Genomic DNA, 21,010 nt, shown 5'->3' with positions numbered 1-21,010 from the left:
TGGTACATAAGGTCTTAGTTTCAAAATGATCAGCGTTCCAAAATACATCTGGACTGTAATCTAAAACTCCAAACTCGCTTACCTTACTTATCATTACATCTCTTTCTGTAATGCATGAAGATAGACATGAATGTAGAAATTCCTTGTGTGTCCAATCACACTTGGCCAATAAAAAATTCCTATTCTATTCTATTCTATTCTATTCTATTCTATTCTATTCTAGACAATATGAAACTTTTTTCTTTGTGATGGTATTGCAATGAGGTAAGAAAAGTCAAATGTTTCAACCAAATCCATGATTAATTAATGCTGAAATGACCTGTTTCATTTCTTTTCAGATGGATTCGGAAGGAACTGTGGAGAAAATCGGTACAGGAATCCAAAAAACAAATCTAGGGCAAGAGAGGAGGTCCTTCATCATTGCTTTGTTCAAGGAGCAATCCAGATTTCCTGCTCTGCTTTCTATGTAGGTTGCCTATTTTTAGATGCTCTTCAAAGAGCTAGTTTAATCCATGGTTTTAGATGGGCTGCTGAGATATAAGGCAGGCCGTCCTTAAAGACCACAGCTCCTCTATCCCAGAAAAATAAATTACTAGAATGTAGTGTATGATGTACACTAAGCTAAATAATCAAAATGTGGTGATTGTCATCCATAATGAGAGAATGTTACCACATAAAATGACGTGAATCATGTCTAAAACTATGGTCTTTGAAAAACTACTAGCCATTGTTGTGTTTTTTAATATGTCAATGGTAGTTGTTGCTATTAACTTGTCTGTTTTACAGACAAATTTCTGACTCAGTGGAAGACTAAGGAAAGTCTTCCTTAGTGCATATGTCTGCACTTTAGCTAGAAAAGGACTGTCAATCCTCACATACTCTGATAGCCGCAGTCACTGTTTAATTCGGTAGTGGTTGACATTCAGATTTAGTTAAATAGGAACAGCTTATACCCAACTGTGTGTTATTGCATAAAATAAGACACTGTAGAAAGATTATTTTTAAACAGTCCTAATTTCATTAGGAAAAAAGCAGTGTACTGGGGATAGAGAAGTATGAAATTTGAAATACCCAAATGACCGAGAAAGCTCTCTATTTTGATAGATTAGATAGGTGGAGAGAGGGAGAGAGAGATGATAGCAGGCAGGCAGGCAATTCCTTTCTCACTCCTAAAGGTGGTGTGTGCCTTCCTCAATTTCACATCCTCTACTAGAAGCATGGGAGTTTGAAGGTTCTGTGCAGTATCTTAGCTATTCCTAACACTGCACTTTTTTGGACAGAGAGTTCTGAAGTTGATCCTGGGAACTGTGTTTCTACCGCCACTGGGATCACTTTGGCATTTACTTTCCGCATCCTCTCCAGTTCCTCCTTCAGAACCTGGTACTTCTCCCGCTTCTCAAGACTCCTTCTTCCTGATGAAGAAGTCACTCAGCACTGCTGGCACTTAGCACTGCTACATCTACGGTATCACCACTGTTGTCTTCTGGTCTACCGCAACTTCTTCTTTTTTTTAATTTTTTTTATTCAACGTTTACGTTTTTAAATCATAATTACATTTTTACAGCTTTCCAATACCGGCATTTTTAGTAATATCCACTATCTTTCAGCCGATTAGCTACATTATATACCTATGCATTTTGTTCGTTACATACTTATATATATAATCAATACATTTTATATACATACCTACTACGCATTAAATATAACATTTCATTATAATAACTTCTCTTTTACTATACACTATCTATTAACTTTCGATTCCTTTTCCAGCCAATCATACTATCTGTTCCGTATTTCATAATAAATCATTTCCTCTCTGTTCTTAGTTCCATTGTTAATTTATTTTTATTTTTATTTATTTATTTATTTGTCATAACAATATAACAATATATATATATATATACAAGCGTTGCATAAAGGGTTATATAATATATGAACGTATATATGAGGAGAAACGAGGTACTAAAAACGTATATATACATAGGGGAAGAAACAGTAGGACAGGAACGGTAGGCACATTTGTGCTCTTATGCACGCCCCTTAGAGTCCTCTTAGGAAAGTGGTGAGGTCAACCGTGGACAGTTTTTGAGTAAAGCCTTTGGGGTTATGAGAAGAAACCACAGAGTCAGGTAATGACTTATCTGCTTTTGCACACTCCAGCACCTTTTTTATAATTATTGTGTTTGTTGGAGTATATTGTTGCTTCCAGTTTTGGGCAAATGAAATTCTAGTGGCCGTAATTATGTGGAATATGAGGTATTGAAAAATAGATATGAAACCGGAATTATTTTTGTTAGGGATTATAAAACAAAAAATTACTATTATCGCAACTTCTGTTACCATGACTTGCTGTTTGTTTGGATCTGTCCCACAAAATCTTAGCCCTCTTATTCTCCGTGACCTCTGGCATCTCCCATCTGAACTTGGGAGGGTCTAGCCCATACACTGTGCAGATGTTCCTGTATACAATGCCAGCTACTTGGTTGTGCCTTTCTTGTGTATGCCATCCTGCCTGCATCTTAGACCCTTCCATTATGTATTGGACTGTCTCTGAGGTTCTCTGTATATTTTGAACACTGGGTCCTGTCTAGTGTGGTATATACCCTTGCTTCTATGGGTCTAATGCTTAGTGCCTGTTCTTATGCTGATATGAACAGTGCCTTGGTGGTATTGTTTTTACTCCTATTGATTCACAGAGATCACCAAAACTGTCGTTCCTGCATGTACAGTATAGATGCATTTAAAACATTTTTCAATTCCACTTTGAGAACGTTGAGGTCAATTTGACCCAAAAATGCTTGCGAAATCCCAATCAGTTGAATAAAAAACAGAAACGTGTGTTCAGTTAAGAAGACCTACCTCTATCAGCATGTAAAACGATAGCACTGTGACGCCAAAGTTATATACAATAAGAAGACCCCTGAGTGACAAAGCAGGCCTGTTCTTCATAAACATGGTGCCCAGACATATGAAGAGCAGATACAGCATAGTGAGAGCAAAAGTAGGTAAGTATGAATCCAGCATAAGCCACCCTCTGACCCTGGGATCTGAAGAAATGACAATAAAACATATCCCAATAAAAAAAAATTAATTACCATGATCAGTTCTTGCTTATTCTTCTAATACCCAATGAAATTGTTATGTCATCATATATTATGATTATAATATACAGTACATACTCATAGACACATACAAATACATATTTGCATTTGCATATTTTAAAAAATTAAATAAATTTATGGGAAGCAGCTATCTTCTATGGCTTAGGCTATGGCTTAGGACCTGGGTACTTACGAGACCGCCTGCTGTTACCCTTTGCCTCCCACCGACCCGTACGCTCTCACAGAGAAGGTCTCCTCAGGGTGCCGTCTGCCAAACAGTGTCGGCTGGCGGCCCCCAGGAGTAGGGCCTTCTCTGTTGGAGCATCGACGCTCTGGAATGAACTTCCCCCTGGCCTACGTCAAGTGCCTGATCTTCGGACCTTCCGTCGTGAGCTAAAAACATATTTATTTATTCAAGCAGGACTGGCATAATGGTTTTTATAGTTATAATCTTAAATTGGGGTTTTTATTGGGTTTTTAAAATTTTTTATAATTTTAAATTTAAACTTTTAATTATCAGCCTTTTGAAATTTGCTAGGTTTTAAATTGTTGGTTTTAATTGTATATTATTGTGTTTTATCTTTGGCTGTACACCGCCCTGAGTCCTTCGGGAGAAGGGCGGTATAAAAATTTAATAAATAAATAAATAAATAAATAAATAAATAAATAAATAAATAAATTTAATAAATAAATCTTATCCTGGTCATACTACTGTAGCTAAGCTGTCCTCCACAGCATCCTGAGCGTGTGCACAGGAGGCAGCGTTGAGATGGTCATGCCCACCCAGCCACACCCACTTGGCTGCTGTGAGTCGTCACAGTTTTACATGCAACTGAGCCTTTGAGGGCAACCATAATGCTGATACAGCCCTTGATGAAACAGAGTTTGACACCTCTGGCATAGAGATTATTTGTAGAAAATATTATGCTTGGGCAAGTTATTCAGATACAATACAGGTGGTCCTCAACTTACGACAGTTCATTTAGTGATCATTCAAAGTTACAACGGCGCTGAAAAAAGTGACTTACGACCATTTTTCACACTTACAATCTTTGCAGCATCCCCCTAGTCATGTGATTTGCATTCAGAGGCTTCGCAACTGACTCACACTTATGATGGATGATCCCAGAGTCATGTGATCTGCTTTTGTGACCTTTTGACAAGTAAAGTCAATGGGGAAACCAGATTCACTTAAAACTGTGACTAATTTAAGAACTGCAGTGATGAGGTGAGAAAAGTAATAAAATGGAGCAAACTCACTTAACAAATTTCTCACTTAACAACATAAATTATGGGTTCAATTGTGGTCGTACATTGAGGACTACCTATAGTTATTTGATGTACTGTAAATTATTTGTTTAAACTCCAGGTAGTACTCACCTTATGGCCACAACTGAGCTTAGGATTACGGTCCTTAAGTTGTTGCTGTTGTTAAGCAAGGCACATGTGCAATCCTGGCTCTCCCACTGTAGTCATTTTGCGAAGCATGATATAACATAACATAACATCAGAGTTGGAAGGGACCTTGGAGGCCTTCTAGTCCAACCCCCTGCCCAGGCAGGAAACCCTACACCATCTCAGTCAGATGGTTATCCAACATTTTCTTAAAAATTTCCAGTGTTGGAGCATTCACAACTTCTGAAGGCAAGTCGTTCCACTTATTAATTGTTCTAACTGTCAGGAAATTTCTCCTTAGTTCTAAGTTGCTTCTTTCCTTGATCAGTTTCCACCCATTGCTTCTTGTTCTACCCTCAGGTGCTCTGGAGAACAGCCCAACTCCCACTTCTCTGTGGCAGCCCCTGAGATATTGGAACACTGCTATCATGTCTCCCCTAGTCCTTCTTTTTGTTAAACTAGACATACCCAGTTCCTGCAACCGTTCTTCATATGTTTTATCCTCCAGTCCCTAATCATCTTTGTTGCTCTTCTCTGCACTCTTTCTAGAGTCTCAACATCGTGGCGACCAAAACTGGATGCAATATTCCAAGTGTGGCCTTACCAAGGCATTATAAAGTGGTACTAGCACTTCACGTGATCTTGATTCTATCCCTCTGTTTATGCAGCCTAGAACTGTGTTGGCTTTTTTAACAGCTGCTGCACACTGCTGGCTCATATCTAGATGGTTATCCACTAGGACTCCAAGATCCCTCTCACAGGTACTACTATTGAGCAAGGTACCACATATACGGTACTGGTGCATTTTGTTTTTTTGGCCTAAAGGTAGAACCTTACTTTTTTCACTGTTGAATTTCATTTTGTTAGATAGCGCCCAATGTTCAAGTTTGTCAAGATCTTTCTGTAACTTGAGCCTATCTTCTGGAGTGTTGGCTATTCCTGCCAGCTTGGTGTCATCTGCAAATTTGATGAGTTCCCCATCTATCCCCTCGTCCAAGTCATTGATGAAGATGTTGAAGAGTACTGGGCCTAAAACAGAGCCTTGGGGTACTCCACTGCATACTTCCCTCCATGTGGATGTAGTTCCGTTGAGGACTACACGTTGAGTGCGGTTGGTCAGCCAGTTACGAATCCATCTGGTGGTGGTGCTGTCTAACCCACATTTTTCTACTTTATCTAGTAGTAGGTTATGGTCTACTTTATCAAATGCTTTACTGAAGTCCAAGTAAATTATATCAACAGCATTCCTCTGGTCTACTAATTTTGTCATTTTGTCAAAGAATGCGATAAGATTAGTCTGGCATGATCTGTTTTTGACAAACATGCCTCAAGGGGTTGGGGAGGACCTAGGTTGCTGAACGAATGGTCATAAGTCGAGAACTACCTGTATAGGGTATGGTTGCTAAATGTATCATAATAAACTGGAAGTAGAAAAAAACGTTATCGGAATCCAGTGATTTTGATTGTTAAAAGTTTAAACATAGGGCATAGGGCCGGGTTATCTACGGGACCGCCTACTGCTACCGAATACCTCCCACCGACCCGTGCGCTCTCACAGAGAGGGACTCCTCAGGGTGCCGTCAGCGAGGCAATGTCGTCTGGCGACGCCCAGGGGAAGGGCCTTCTCTGTGGGGGCTCCCACCCTCTGGAATGAACTGCCCCCAGGACTTCGTCAGCTTCCGGACCTTCGGACCTTCCGCCGCGAGCTTAAAACATACCTATTTAACTGCGCAGGACTGAGTTAGATTTTAGTTTGTGGGTTTTATCTTGGGTTTTAATTTTTATATTTTTAATTATTAGGCTTTTGAATAAGTTTTTTAATTGTTTTTAGAATTGTATTTATTGCTTTTAAATGCCTGTAAACCGCCCTGAGTCCTTTGGGAGATAGGGCGGTATATAAATATAAACAATAAATAAATAAATAAATAAACATATTTTGACAGTGAAAATCCATTGAACCAAAAAACTCTTATTTATCAGTAAAATAAGCTTAGGTTCCAGGGGTTTTTGGAGCTACAATCCCTGTTTAGGAGTCATAGCCTTGAGTGCTCCTACCGTTTCCCCAAAAATAAGACATCCCCTCATAATAAGCCCAATTGGGCTTTTGAGCGCATAGTCTAAAATAAGACTCCCCCTGAAAATAAGCCCTCCCCGAAAACATTTAAACGCAGAGCTGGAAGTCAGGTAAGACGGCAAGAGGAGCCCCATCTTGCTCCACGTGCCTCAAAATAATAAGACCTTCTCGAAAATGAGGCCAAGCGCTTATTTCAGGGTTCAAAAAAATATACGACAGGATCTTGTTTTCAGGGAAACACGGTACCACTCTTGGGGACATTTGGCCTTTACTTTCCACATCTACTCCAGTTCCTCCTTCAGGCCCTGGTAGTTCTTTGGCTTCTCATACTTGCATACACATTTAGACGCATGCACATACACAGTATGTTATACATAATAGAGAAAGAGACAAATTATAAATTTATTAATTTCAGGCTTTGTTACTTGCCCGATTCTATATAAGAATGTACATGAAAATTCCTAAAAACCTGTCCTAATACATTATGGTAAAAGACTTTCCTAGTCTATACCTGATGCAAAATGTTTTCTTCAATGTATTTGTATAAACGTATGCACTTTGCCCTAATATGTACATTTTAATTGACTGACAAATCCTAAAACATGTGCCCCAATTGTTAATAACGACAAATCAATTTTCCATTAGACAATTCAAATTTTCGTTGGTCCTTCAGTTCAGTCTATTTCCACATGTTTTTCATTAACATATACTTAATTGCAAAGAAAATTGGGTGTTCCTCCCTTTCACCCGTGTGTCATTGCTGTTATGTGAGCTGCATGAGTTATTGGTTGATCTCAAATGAAGGCACTGTTCATCACCCATGGAGCAGTTCATGGCAAAGGGCCTGGTTATCTGAAGGGCCACGTATCTCCAAATTTTCTGCCCCTCTGGTAAACATGGTCAGAACATGTGTGCTCCAGGTTCCCTCCATTAAATGTTTTCATCTTGTGGGACTGAAGAAATATGCCTTCTCTGCCAAGACCACTACCTCTGGAACAACATTCCCCTGTGCGCTGAGCAGAGGGAATAGTCTTGAGAGACAGAAGAAAGATAAAAGAAGGTATGGAAAAGAGCATCCAGATTTACAGGATTATGTTACTATATCTTTATAATAAAAGTAATATTGGCTCGCATGACATTGGTTCCCTAGTCTATTCAATTTAGGAGGGCTGACACCATGGAGATTTATATAACTCCCACTCTTTTAAGTGTTCTGGAGACCTAGTTCTGCTCCCCAATGTTAAAATCAGGGTGCTTGTGGAACTCCATTGATCTAAAAAAAATACTTATGTGGTTTGGTCCAGGTGGCCATGTTTCTTAAATTATGTATTTTCAAATGTTGTAAAGCATCCAGAGACTTTTTGAGGTCAGGCAATCTCAAAATCCAACATAAAGTTAAAAAACAGAGAAGAAGTAAACTAGACATAGGAACTGGATCCACTCTAAGTGAGAGGGAATGGAAAAAAGAATTCCTTTTTCCATATATCCAAGTGGATTTCTCATCTCTCTTGAACATTCCCAAATTACAAAGAATTGAAGAAAGAATTTTGAAGTCAATGAAACCTTGCCAAATTTCACATTTTAAATTACCATAATCATTTATTACTCAGCATGGTGGAAGTAAAAGAAAGGAATAGAATTTCTAAGGCTCTCCATCACTTACTGTGCTTAGTCATTTAGATCAAATTTTCAGTAATACATTATTTCTAAATACCTACTAAAGCCACAAAGCTCCAGAAAATGCATACCTCTATCTCCAAACATATAATCCACAAAGTCATTCACTTCTTGATCAAAAGCCTTCAGCTGTTCCTAAAAGGTAACAGAACACAGAAATTGTATTATATTCTATATTATATAATGATTTACATTCATTATTTGTTCATATTTATATCAAAGATGATAGATAGATAGACAGACAGATTATGACAGCATCTTATGGTTGAGAAAAAACAATCTGCAGTCCTGAATCTTTCCTGTTTTGGGTTATTTTAATTGAAATGATTAGTACAACTTAAAAAGTACAGAAAAGGTGAATGAACAAAGTATGAATGCATGTAATCTGAGAATGCAATTTAACAAAGTTCCATTTTCAATATTTACTGTATATCTAAAAACCATTTGTATGTATGAAGAATATATATGAAGAAAAATTTAATAAGCTAAAAAAATTTAATAAGCTAAAAAAATACATCAGATTTGAATAACACTGTCTTTAATTATGAGGTTTTTCAATGCTTTTCACTATTATTTTAAGTTTTAAAACAAGCAAACCACAGTTTTAAGTGTCAATGATATAAAGAAATAACTATTTTGGCTTTCCAGCGTTTTAACACTAATGCATCTGGGAAGCTAACAATAGAAACAATTAATTTCTTATCTTTAAAATCTTAATAAAAATGAACAGTAATTTGAGAACACATTCAAACAAAAATTATTGAGTGATTTAAAAAATAAGCCATCTGGCATTAGAATTAAAGAAGGCAACATTTGTCAGTTTGAATACCTCCTTTTAAAAGCAATCTAGAAAGAGTACAATTTGCACAATAACATTTTAGAAAAGATTGTGATACTAATCAATTTTTTAATGGCATTATTGGTTGACAGGGATCCTTTGTCGCAAGCATAACCTGATTTGCTCAGGTTCAAATTTCAAATAATTCTGTCAAAGTTTATTGAGATTTTAAAGACAGTTCTTTTGCTTAAGAATTTTATATAATATTGAAGCTTGATAATGATCGCAACTGATAATTTCTGGAAAATGTGAAATCTTCTACCGTAACTGCTCTTATTTGAAATGGAGTTAGAATTTGTGACTAGTCATTTGCAAAATATATTCAGAAAGAATAGAGTTAAGTCAATTATTACAAGGAAAAATCAATGGAAAAGTAAGAGTAGAAGTATGGTAAAATCTCAAACACCGATTCTATAATTAAAGAAGATTATTCTACCAATTTAGTAAATTAGAAATTAGCTAAACAAGTAGATTAAATTGGACTATCTGTTCTCAGTTTCTATTAGCAACCAAACGGAATTTAGCTACATTATGTAACTTTTTTTTTTTGAAAGAAGGAACTAGATCTAATGATTGTCAGTTCAAGGGAGGGAAAGGAATCATAAATAGCACTAACAATAAATTGAAAGAACCACTGCAAAAGATACAGCAACAATTATGACCACTGTTCCACAGTCACAAGAATATAAGGTTTGCATACATGGAGTTTACTTAAATGTGACCTCCAAAACTGCTGATGAAATGTTTCTATTAACATGTGAGAATAATGAGCAAATCAGGATACATTGCTGGCTTGGCACACTACAACTGGCTCCCTAAAATTCATGGATATTTTGTTCATGTTATCATTTTCTACCTAAATAATTTCCTAGCCCATTCATATCCACCCCCAAAGGCATAAAATATTCAGGATGCCCTGCTACAAAGTTAATTTAAAGGTTAACCATAAGATGAGGGAGACAATTTACTGTATTTTAAACTATCTCCAAACCTTCTCCATTAATTGGCCCAACGTACTGTACCTGACACAAGTATTAGGATATAACCTGTAAATGAGAATAAACAAACACAGATCTATCAGTTAGTCCTTACATTTGCTTCACAAATTTTCCTCAAGACAGGATCAAATGCATAGCTGAAGTTAACAAAGGCGACTTAAGGCAACAATTTAATATTTTTTAACTAGGTGGCATTATACCAGACCTTGTCTGTGGTTTGATGAGTTAGTTCTGAAATTGTTTGCTTCTCCCACTAGAATGTTTCTAGAATGCAGGCAATACAATAATTTCTAGAAAAGATGTGTATGTTTTGCTAATAATACTTAAAATGCTAATTGGATTATAGTTGCCCAGACTGTCAAAAATCACTCCCAACTTTTAGGGATACACGTCAACAGACCAATACAGATAAGAAGCCATGCCAAATTGGGACCACCATTCTATATTATTTTTGATTAGGTTGCCATCCACAGTTCTTCCTAGTTTCTGTTGTTTCACTAACTTGTATATTTTAAAAAATGAATTTGAGGGTCCTTTAGAGAGAGCCATTATCTAACCCAACTAAAGAATGGTGGAAAGACTCTCATCAATAATAAATTTTCAATCAATCAAATATTTATTTGGATAAATTTTTATTCTGATTCTTCACACTCCATGTATTTGGATAGGTTTACCCCTGTGGAGAAGACATGTATGGTCAACAGCAGAAAATTCAATGGTCTTTCTTTTGTTATTCTTTTGGACACTGGGAATTTTCTGTTACATGTTAGTAGCAGTATTGGATTGCAGCATTTTATTGGCATTTAAATATAGCATTTCTGATATCAGATACTATTGGTGGTGATTTTTTTCTACAGGACCGCAGATTATAAACTATTGCATTTCATTCAAATGCATGTTCTCTGGTTAAAAAAAAAAATCAGATTTTTTTTCCCTCTGAAAATCAGTGGCTAGCAATTTAGAATGAGTTGACTCAAGATCCACAATTACTAAACAAGTCAGAATAGCAAACGGGTTGTTTTAATACTTGGGAAATTACAATGCAACAGAGAAATGAATAAAGGACTGAGAATGGTAAAATGGGACAAGGCTGAATATATTGGATAATTGTAAATTATTTCAGCTCATTTCTATGAATTCTCATGCTCCTGATATACAGGTAGCCCTTGTTCAGGATTGGCAACTTTGTCATTAAGCAAAGTTGTTGCTAAGTGAAACTGACCATGCTTATGATCTTATTTCAGCTTTCCTTTGCTTCATGGACTTTTTTCATTTTTTTTAGTGAACAACCACTAAACGAGTCAGTTGCTAAACAGACTACCTATACTACAATAGCATGTTATTATACAAGAATGCTCTGTGAGTTTTGCCACTATAGATATTAACAAGGTCAGGACAGAGTGCTCTTTAAATAATAAGATGCTTAGGCAACATATGCTGCTGAAAGAGGGAAAACCATAAAAGTATCTTTGAAAGATGTAGCAAATGCTACTATGTTATATTTTGAAACAACTGCAACTGTTTTTGTTATTATAAACCACAAATTCTCAGGGCATATAATGTAATTAGGAAGTAATCTCCAAACTTGGCAATAAAACTTCGGAAGAATTATGAACCATGTGATCTCGCCTGCATTCCCTTAGCTTTGTAGCCTTCAAATATGATGGAGGATACTATTTCATTACCCATGTTGAAGAAAAATTTAAATGTCTACACAGACTTTTACACAGAAAGGGTGTCATCTTGTCCTTTCCCTTAAGATACAAAATGTTTTAGGCTGTATGCAGTATGCGGTATAAATTGCATTGGAATGTTTTATTGTTCTGTTCTTCTCCTTGTATGTGGAACAGGGGTGAAATCCAGCAAGTTCTGACAGGTTCTGGAGAACCGGTAGCGGAAATTTTGAGTAGTTCGGAGAATCAGTAGTGGAAATTTTGAGTAGTTCGGAAAAACAGCAAATACCACCTCTGGCTGGTCCCAGAGTGGGGTGGGAATGGGGATTTTGCAGTATCCTTCCCCTGCCATGCCCACCAAGCCACACCAGGCCCACCAAGCCATGCCCACAGAACCAGTGGTGGGATTCAGCCAGTTCGCACCTATTTGGGAGAACCGGTTGTTGGAAGAAATCTTATTTTGTTTTTTCCCCCACTTTACAGGGCTAATCCTGTAAGGAAGGTGTTGTTTCTAGCCTCATCTTTATTGCCCTGCTTACAGAAACTGCCTCTCTGGTTAACCCTTATTACACTGTAACAGCTAAGGCGAAGCGCCCATAGACGTGAGTGATGTTGCGTTGGCCATGCCCACACGGTCAGCTGACCACCGAGCCACGCCAACCCAGCTGGTCATCAGGGCAGAGAACCGATTGTTAAATTATTTGAATCCCACCACAGCACAGAACCAGTAGTAAAAAAACTTTAATTTCACCACTGATGTGGAAGATATACTAAACAAAATATATCACATAGATCCACACAAAAATGGTCATTACAATAAATATTTTTTTAAAAGAACCTGGCTGTGATACCTGAAGTGTCACGAAATAAACTTAAACCCACCTTTGCTATTCCTGCTTACCAGTTATATGTGCACATGCTTTAATTTATGATTATATTTATGAATGTCAATTTATGCAAAATAGTCATAATGTAAATTATTAAATTGAAGTTTAATGTTGGGGCAAAATCAAGTCCTTAGGGTGAATGACTGTGATTCATTTGTATTGTTGAATGGAGGATGAGAAATACAAAATTTTATTGGAGAGGGATATTTCTCAGTCTAAGTGACTTTCCATAAATTGATATTCTGAGTCATTTTACTGATAACTACATGAAATTGTTTTCCAGGAAGCTATTTCTTTTAATAAAATTTGACTGTTGATAGCTGCTATTTCATTCTAGTTTTATAAGATTCAGGTAGAGAATTCCCAATTAATTAAACATGAATAAATCAATCAATATTAATAAATCCAACTGATTTCAATAGGCATACTCCAGGAAATTTTAAATCTGGATTCATCCCCCTAAATTTGATATAATTACTTTGCCTGCAATACTAGGCTTGAAAAATTTTGGAGAGAGATTTATCGCAGTGAAGCGGCAAACAAATCTAATCCAAAATGAAACTGTGAAATTAGTCCACTTTTAATGATGACAATTGGGATGGCCAACTCTGTTGTTAAGCAAAGTGATTAAGTGAAATGTCATGTGATTGTGGCTGACCTACAACCTCACTTCTGCTCTGGTTGTTAAACAAATCACCCAGGGTCATTAAGCAAACTATCATGTGATCACTGCCTGTAATTTTACTGCCAGCTTTTCCATTAACTTCGTTAGAAGTCAGCTGTGAAGTAGACAAATGACGATCTCCTGACCAGGGATTCCTGTGATAGCCATAAAAACCCACTGTTGCAAAGCCCCCATATCTTGATCACATGACCATAGGAACACTGCAACAGTCGTAAGTGCAAGGAATGGTCGTAAGGTTACTTTTTCAATGCTGTTTTAATGTCAAAATGTAAACTGAATAGGGCAGTCCTTAAGTAAGGACTATCTGTAATGCAAAGTCATCCCTTTTTCACTTCTAAGCAGTACAGTGGTTGAACACCCACCTACTTTGAAGTGAGGCCAATGAATTAGCCCTACCTCAGTACTTCCCAAAGTGACAAGTATTGTTATGACAAGTGCTGCCCATTCATACATGCTTACTAGCAGTGGTGGTTGCTCCTGGTTCTGTCCGGTTCTTTAGAACTGGTAGTAAAAGTGTCAGGAGGCTCCGCCCACCTACCCGGATGTCATAATTGACTATCTGCGCACGTGCAGAAGCGCGCACATGAAGCAAGTGAGCATGCATTCTCCCGTTGCAAACCAGCAGTAAAAGTAAGTAGAACCCACCCCTGCTTACTAGAAACCAATAAATGTACAGTTGAAACCTGTACTTCTGCTATGTATTGCTTAGCAGCCACTCCTTCCCTATTAGTAAATTCATACACACTTTAACACTGTCATAGCAAGGCTACTTCACTCCCATCAGATATTTCACACTCTTAGTGGGTTTGCCTGGAGCTGATACATAGATATACATTAACACAACTGTATAAATGGCTACTTAATGGCTACCATAAAGGAGAGTCTCCTTAATGGTAAATTCATTTTCCCATACTGACCATATTGTTTATTTTAATTCTTGCCTTTTTGCTTACCTTTACTTCCATTTGCAAGGTAGGCAAAATTACTAACAAGCATTAGTTGTGTTGTTCCCATATTGCTTAGTTTTAAAGCATGTCTTAGGTTAGATCAGGGGTAGTCAACCTTTTTATACCTACCACCCACTTTTGTATCTCTGTTAGTAGTAAAATTTTCTAACCGCCCACCAGTTTGCGGGGAGATGCGCAAGCTATTCTGGGACCAGGCTGTTTGCAGTCTCACTATAGCGCCATTTAGATTCACTTACGTAACGTGAACTAAACTTATGCGCGGGCGATACAAATAGTATATTTTCAGAAATTTAAATTGTCACGGGGAATTTTATGAAAACCTAATGAAAATGTTTTTAAATAATGCTATGAAATTTTTTTAAAAATTTAAAAAAAGGAAAGTGCTTCGGTATCAGACAAAATCCCTACCACCCACCATGAAAGCTGGAACACCCATTAGTGGGCGGTAGGGACCAGGTTGATGACCACTGGATTAGATTATTGGCTTTCCAGACCTAATATTGTTTCCTTTGCTAATCCACCATTTCATATTATAATATAAAATCCAAACCCAATTTAATCCTGAGTAACAGAAAAATCTGAAGTGCTTGTTTGTTCTTTTCTACTAGCATACACTTAGTTTTCTTGCTTCCCATTCCTGCCCAGATGGTGAATGCCTTAATAATAGATACCAAGCCAATGATTAACCATTAATCATTAATAATGAGAAATGGAAGGGTATTAAAAATATTCTGGCATTTCACAAAAGTATGTAAAGATTAAAAGCAGAAATGTAAGAAATACTTGTACAATTGAATATGCTTGACAATGATTATTAGCCAGCAATAATTTTACTGGGTTATTATTTTAAAATGAAATACGGGTGGTCCTTGTTTAACAACCACTCGTTCTGCCACTTGTTCGAACTTACCACAGTGCTGAACGAACAGTACTTAACAACCAATCTTTACAACTGTACTGGTTGCAGTGTACCTGCAGTTATGTAATTATGATTCGAGAATTCAGTTAGATGCTCACAAAATTCAGGTGATTACCATTCGATCGGCTAAATGACAGGAAAAGTCAGTAGGCAAACTGGCAGAAGGGCCCAAATGGCTACAGACCTGCTGTCCTTGCTTAACAACCCAAGGTGATGCACTTTAATTGTCAGAGGGCCGGATAGCTCAGGCTGGTAATAGCCTGTTATTAAGAACACAGAAGCCTGGAATTACTGCAGGTTCAAGCCCGGCCCAAGGTTGACTCAGCCTTCCATCCTTTATAAGGTAGGTAAAATGAGGACCCAGATTGTTGGGGGGGCAATAAGTTGACTTTGTAAAAAATATACAAATAGAATGAGACTATTGCCTTATACACTGTAAGCCGCCCTGAGTCTTCGGAGAAGGGCGGGATATAAATGTTAAAAAAAAAAAAAAAAAGGAGGATGTAGGACTCAATGGGGCAGGATGAGGGAAAGATAGGAGGAGAGGGGTTCATAGGAGCAACCAAGTGCCTAAATTTTGTTCACATGACCACGGCATTGCTTCAGTGGCCGGATTTTTGCATAAATAAAAAGGATTATTTATTGTCTATAGCCACAACTATTCATACAACCAGCAGGCATGATGTGAAAGCTTGAGGAAAGATTTGGAATGTATGATTTTGAAAATGTGTAACGAGCTGTGAACATAGTCATTGAAAGAACTGAGCCTTAATTATCTTTCGGAAGCATCGGAAAGCATCTAATTCCTTCACTTGGTCATGGTGAGACGATACACAATTAAAGGATATTATATTCCAGTTTTTTTCATAGCCAATATGTGCCCAGAAGGGGTGTGTGAATAGGCTGTACGGAACCAATTATCCTTTCTCATGGAAAATAATTACATTCTTGTTTCACTGTTTATTCAGCACCCACATTCAACTTTGAAAGAGAGGGGCATGCATATAAAAATTGCAATGTCTGCATGCATATTAGCACAATTGTAACCAAATAGGGCTAAAAAGACCCCTCAGTTGGCTAATTTAAACAGTGCTGCATAAAATGCTTTCAATACATTAAAAATGGAGAACAGAAAAAAAAATTGAGCAAATATCTCACTAAGATATTTAAGATAAGAAATATTTCACTAAGTGGCAAATGCAATTCAACAACAGCCAGAGTAATGTGATGCACACTGCAGCGAGGAATCCATGTTTCCTCTTATAAAATGATGGGGACTAGCTGTCAGTGACACAACCAAGAAAAAGACCCTGGGTCTTTGTAGATATTTTAGTGATACCATCTGAACAGTGTCCAGCAGCTATAATGAAGGTAAATTCCATGCTACCTGCTATTAGAAAAGTTATATTATATTATGCTATGATGTTCCTATCCAAATCTATGGTGCAACCACACCTAAAATACTTAGGATAGTTCTGGTCAGCATGTTTATCATGAATATATAGGAGATGCATTTGGGAGCAAGCAAGATGACCATAGGCTTGAATACCTTATACTGTATGCAAGTAGAAGATGTAAAAGTTGAGGCTTTTTGGCTTAAAGATGCTTATGGAGTGTTATGAAGCTTATACATTTATGCATGGTAAAGAACACCGTGTTTCCCTGAAAATAAGACCCTGTCTTATATTTTTTGAACCCTGAAATAACCCTGAACCTTGGTCTTATTTTTGGGAATGTCTTATTATTTTGGGGTGCATGGAGCATGACGGGGTCCCTCTTGCCATCTTACCTGCTTTCCAGCTCTGTCTCCCTAACCCTAACCAGAGGTGGGGACCGGCTGCGCATGCAGTTAAATATTTTTGGGGAGGTCTTGTTTTCGGGGAGGTCTTATGTTTGGGGGGGGCTTATTATAACACATGCGCTCAAAAGCCCGATTGGGCTTATTATCAGGGGATGTCTTATTTTAGGGGAAACAGAGTAGGTGAACAAGAAGTAGGGTTAAGGTTAGAGCTTGGGTGGTGCAGTGGTTAGAATGCAGTATTGCAGGCTAACTGTGCTGACTGCCAGCAATTCGATTCTTAGAGGCTCAAGGTTGACTCAGCCTTCCATCCTTCCGAAGCGGGTAAAATGGGGACCCAGATTGTTGGGGGCAGTGTGCGGACTCTATAAACTGCTTAGAGAGGGCTGTCAAGCACTGTGAAGTGGTATAGAAGTGCTATTGCTAGGGTGTATTTTGAAAAACATCAGGTAATTTTGGATGAGGATGGAAGATATGTAATAATTGTGGGAAATCTTAATGAGGAAAAAGTGACACTTGTTAATTTATATTTACCGAATGAGAAACAAAGAGAATTTCTTGAAAAAATAACAAAAATTTTGGAGAATGAAAGTGTAGGGAAAGTAATTGTGGCTGGGGATTTTAATTTAATCAGAGATAAAATAGATAGTACTAACCCCACTCGTTGTGCAGGAATGTGATATTAAAATTAGAAGTGGTGTGTATAAAGAAGATATTTTCTGGAAGATTTGGAAACCATTCGTGGACTATGCGCTTGGAACATTGGACGCCTCGGTACCTGTACCTCGAGAACGTGGATTTTGGCAATCATGAGGACATAGCCGAAGACCCAAATTTTCCTTTTTTAATGTATAGCACAAGGGTGGAATAATGTATTTTCTTTTCTGTTTGTGATGTTAGAAAAAAGTAATAAAAATATTAAAAAAAAAAAAGAAGTGCTATTGCTTTTTTTTTTTAATGTCCCATGATACTAGATCTAGAGTGTTATCCGATGTTTAGAAGATTTAAAATTAATAAGCGAAGATACTTCTTTATCTAATTAACCTGTGGGATATACTGCCCCAAGATGTTACATTGAACGCTAGTTTAGATGGTTTGAAAAGAGGGCAGGTCTATGAATAGTGGACTAATGCCTGGAAGCTGCTTTCAGGCGCAGGGGCAGTCCGCCTCTACATGCTAAACATGAAGGAGTAATTATGGTGGATGCGAATTGCTTTGATCTTCCTTGAAATCTGGTTAGTCCAGCGTGAGACAGAATGTTGGCGTAGTTGAGCCAAGGCTTGATCCATCACAGCTACATTAATTTTTTCATATATTTGTTTAAAAGACCTAAACTTCATCTATCTAGTTTTCTGAATCTGAAATACAGAAAAAAGATCTGCTGTGTAATATGTAGTTCCATATCATATTAGATGTTTCTCATCTCTGATTAAGTTTTGCACATTTAATGACTATTTTTTTCTTTTGTGCTTTGCAGATTAAAAATCTATAGAAACCCTATAAAAATTTTGGTTACTGGATGGCAACAAAAGAGAATGTGAGTTTGCACAAGAATTCCTTTCCCACACAAAGCTGCCCCCGTTTTCCCCTCAGGTTTTATTGATTTCAGCAGCACAATAAGGAATAGAAAACGTTTTCTTGTAGATTTATTGAACTATTATGATTTAGAAGTCCTTATTAATACCTCACTCACAGAACTATCAGGAGCTAAAAGAAGTGGTCACTAGTAATTTGGTTTTTGATGTGATATATTTGTTATAAACGATACATTCCTACTATTGCCCACTTCTAGTTTACTATGCATGCATATGAATGCAGAGGTGTGGGATCTGTAGACCTCCAGATGTTTTGAACTGTAACTTGGGCAATAAGAAAAATCCTAGGAGTTGAAGGGTCACATTCTCCCAGCAGCAGAATGGTTGGTTGAGTTCATGGGTGAAAGACTGCAGTCTCAAACTTCCTATCCCAGAGGTCTTCTGAGACTACAAACTATTCACTGCCTTAGTATAGCAGAATAAAAGAGTTGGAAGGGACCTTGGAGGTCTTCTAGCCCAACCCCTTGCTCAGGCAGGAAGCCCTGACCTAGACAAAAGAAGATGCGGGTAATTTATTTATTAAAGTAGAGTAGAATCTCTGGTCACGACCATAATTTGTTCCATAACTTCGGTCGCAAACCGATTTGGTCGTGACCCGAACCTAATTTTGGAAATTTGGCGCTTACAATAAAAATGAAGCAGAAGGGGAAATAGGCCTCGGGGAAAAAAATTCTGAATTTTTTGGTTAGAACCCAATTTGGTCGTCGACAGAAGTGTTCATGACTAGAGGTTCTAGTGTACTTCTAATTTTGAGATACTCTGGTGTAAAAAAGATTTTAAGGTACAAAAAACACTCAGAACACCAACTAGCAGTCAGAAGATATTATTGAAAGTCCTTAATTTCACACCACATGGACAGACTTAACCATAGATTTAAATGGACAATTGTGAGTATCCTAGACTAGGCCATGTTTGAAAAATGCTATAAAATTCCTGGAAGCCTGGCACTCAGACAAATCAGCAGTCAATAGGTACATAGACATAAATAACATATACATACCATTCAAAACAAACAAAAAAGCCAAAAAGGAAACAAAAAGACCCAAACACCTCCTCACTAACAATCAACATCCAGATGAAACCCCAAAATTAACACTAGACCAACAATCAAGAAATGAACAATATCCCAATCAAGGAACTACCAACTCAGACAAATAAGTAAAAAATGCAACCTAATCAACACCGCTCCCACCAACACTGACAGACAAACCATTAGTACATAAAATAAGAGCAAACCCCACTTCCTTCTAGTACTGATGTTACGTAGTTTAGTAATGAAACATCTGCAAGAAAACAACCAAGCTCAGACAGCACCAAGGACCCAACACAAAACACTCTTATTTACTGAGCACATGTAGACAACATAAATTCCAGACAACAGAAATTAAACGTAGTTTAGTTCTTAACTAACTTCCTCCAAGACCCAATGACCTTGAATCAAATTGCTTTCAGATTTGTTATCCAGACAAATCTTTCTACATGCAAATTCCAATTTTAATTGGATGGGGGGGAGAATCTTATCTCTCCCTCCTGTTTAATTGACCTTGGAATGTTTTTGCTCCTTTTCTCTGATACTAAAAGAACAAACGTTCTTCCAAGTAGAAAGGAGGAAATTTCCCTTGGGGAAATCTCTTTTTGTTATGTTCTAAAGTATCTCTCTCTCAACGAGGTGTTGATTTCAAAGTCCGGAATTTGCAGCTTGCCAGTTGGCATAAGCGACTGGCAAGCAGGCCAAAAGAGGGAATGCAAAGGTAGGAAATTACCTTCCTGTCTCCCTCCCACCCCCGCCCCACAAAATACTATAAGATTACAAAGAACAGGTGAGAAATAGCAAATGTCAAATTGTGCTGCACCACAGACATATTTCCTTGCTAAAAAATATGGCAAAACCTTGTATCTGTTCTTGATCCTTATGCACAATATGGATTGAAGGTGCATAAGAGTCAATGAAGGCGCATAAGATTAATAGAGCATAAATATTCAAGATTAGTAAATTAACTGTGATTAACAAAATAGGAATAAACCAGTCAAAGCTAGGTACTCGAGGTTACAATTTCCCCTCCATCTTTTTCCATCTGCAGACCCAACAATAAATATTAATTGTTAATATATTCAGTTGGTAAGTGAGTGTACTACTGTTTATATACATTTTAGGTTTATGTAATTTCTTAGATGCATGAAAACAACAGGGAAAATATTCCCTCAGAAGAGGGTTTTCCCTCTCATCTTCTTTCATTTTAATCCATTCTATAATACTGGACACACAGTTTGTACACTGGATACTTCTGATGATTCAGAAACAGACCTTTTCAGGATAAAGAAAAGGAAATTTAAACTTTTCGATCATTCAAATCTGAAACTTAAGACAAAGAAAGCTCTATGTTTAAGTAGGTTTCTTTGTT

At 37.3% G+C, this 21,010-nt stretch overlaps 1 protein-coding gene across 1 annotated transcript in view; it reads right to left on the bottom strand.

Annotated features, from left to right (window-relative positions):
* Positions 1–21,010, bottom strand: part of ELOVL2 (ELOVL fatty acid elongase 2) — a 65,311-nt gene that overhangs the window by 8,136 nt on the left and 36,165 nt on the right. Inside the window, exons 2-3 of the mRNA XM_058178509.1 lie at positions 8,319–8,382; positions 2,860–3,047 (exon numbers count right to left, since the gene is read on the bottom strand). Of these exons, the coding sequence (XP_058034492.1) occupies positions 2,860–3,047; positions 8,319–8,334 (204 nt within the window). The 5' untranslated portion in view covers positions 8,335–8,382. The remainder of the gene's footprint in view (positions 1–2,859; positions 3,048–8,318; positions 8,383–21,010) is intronic.

The sequence above is a fragment of the Ahaetulla prasina genome, chromosome 3, assembly GCF_028640845.1.
Source record: "Ahaetulla prasina isolate Xishuangbanna chromosome 3, ASM2864084v1, whole genome shotgun sequence".
Lineage (NCBI taxonomy): Eukaryota > Metazoa > Chordata > Lepidosauria > Squamata > Colubridae > Ahaetulla > Ahaetulla prasina.
This window is presented reverse-complemented; position numbering and strand designations above follow the sequence as displayed.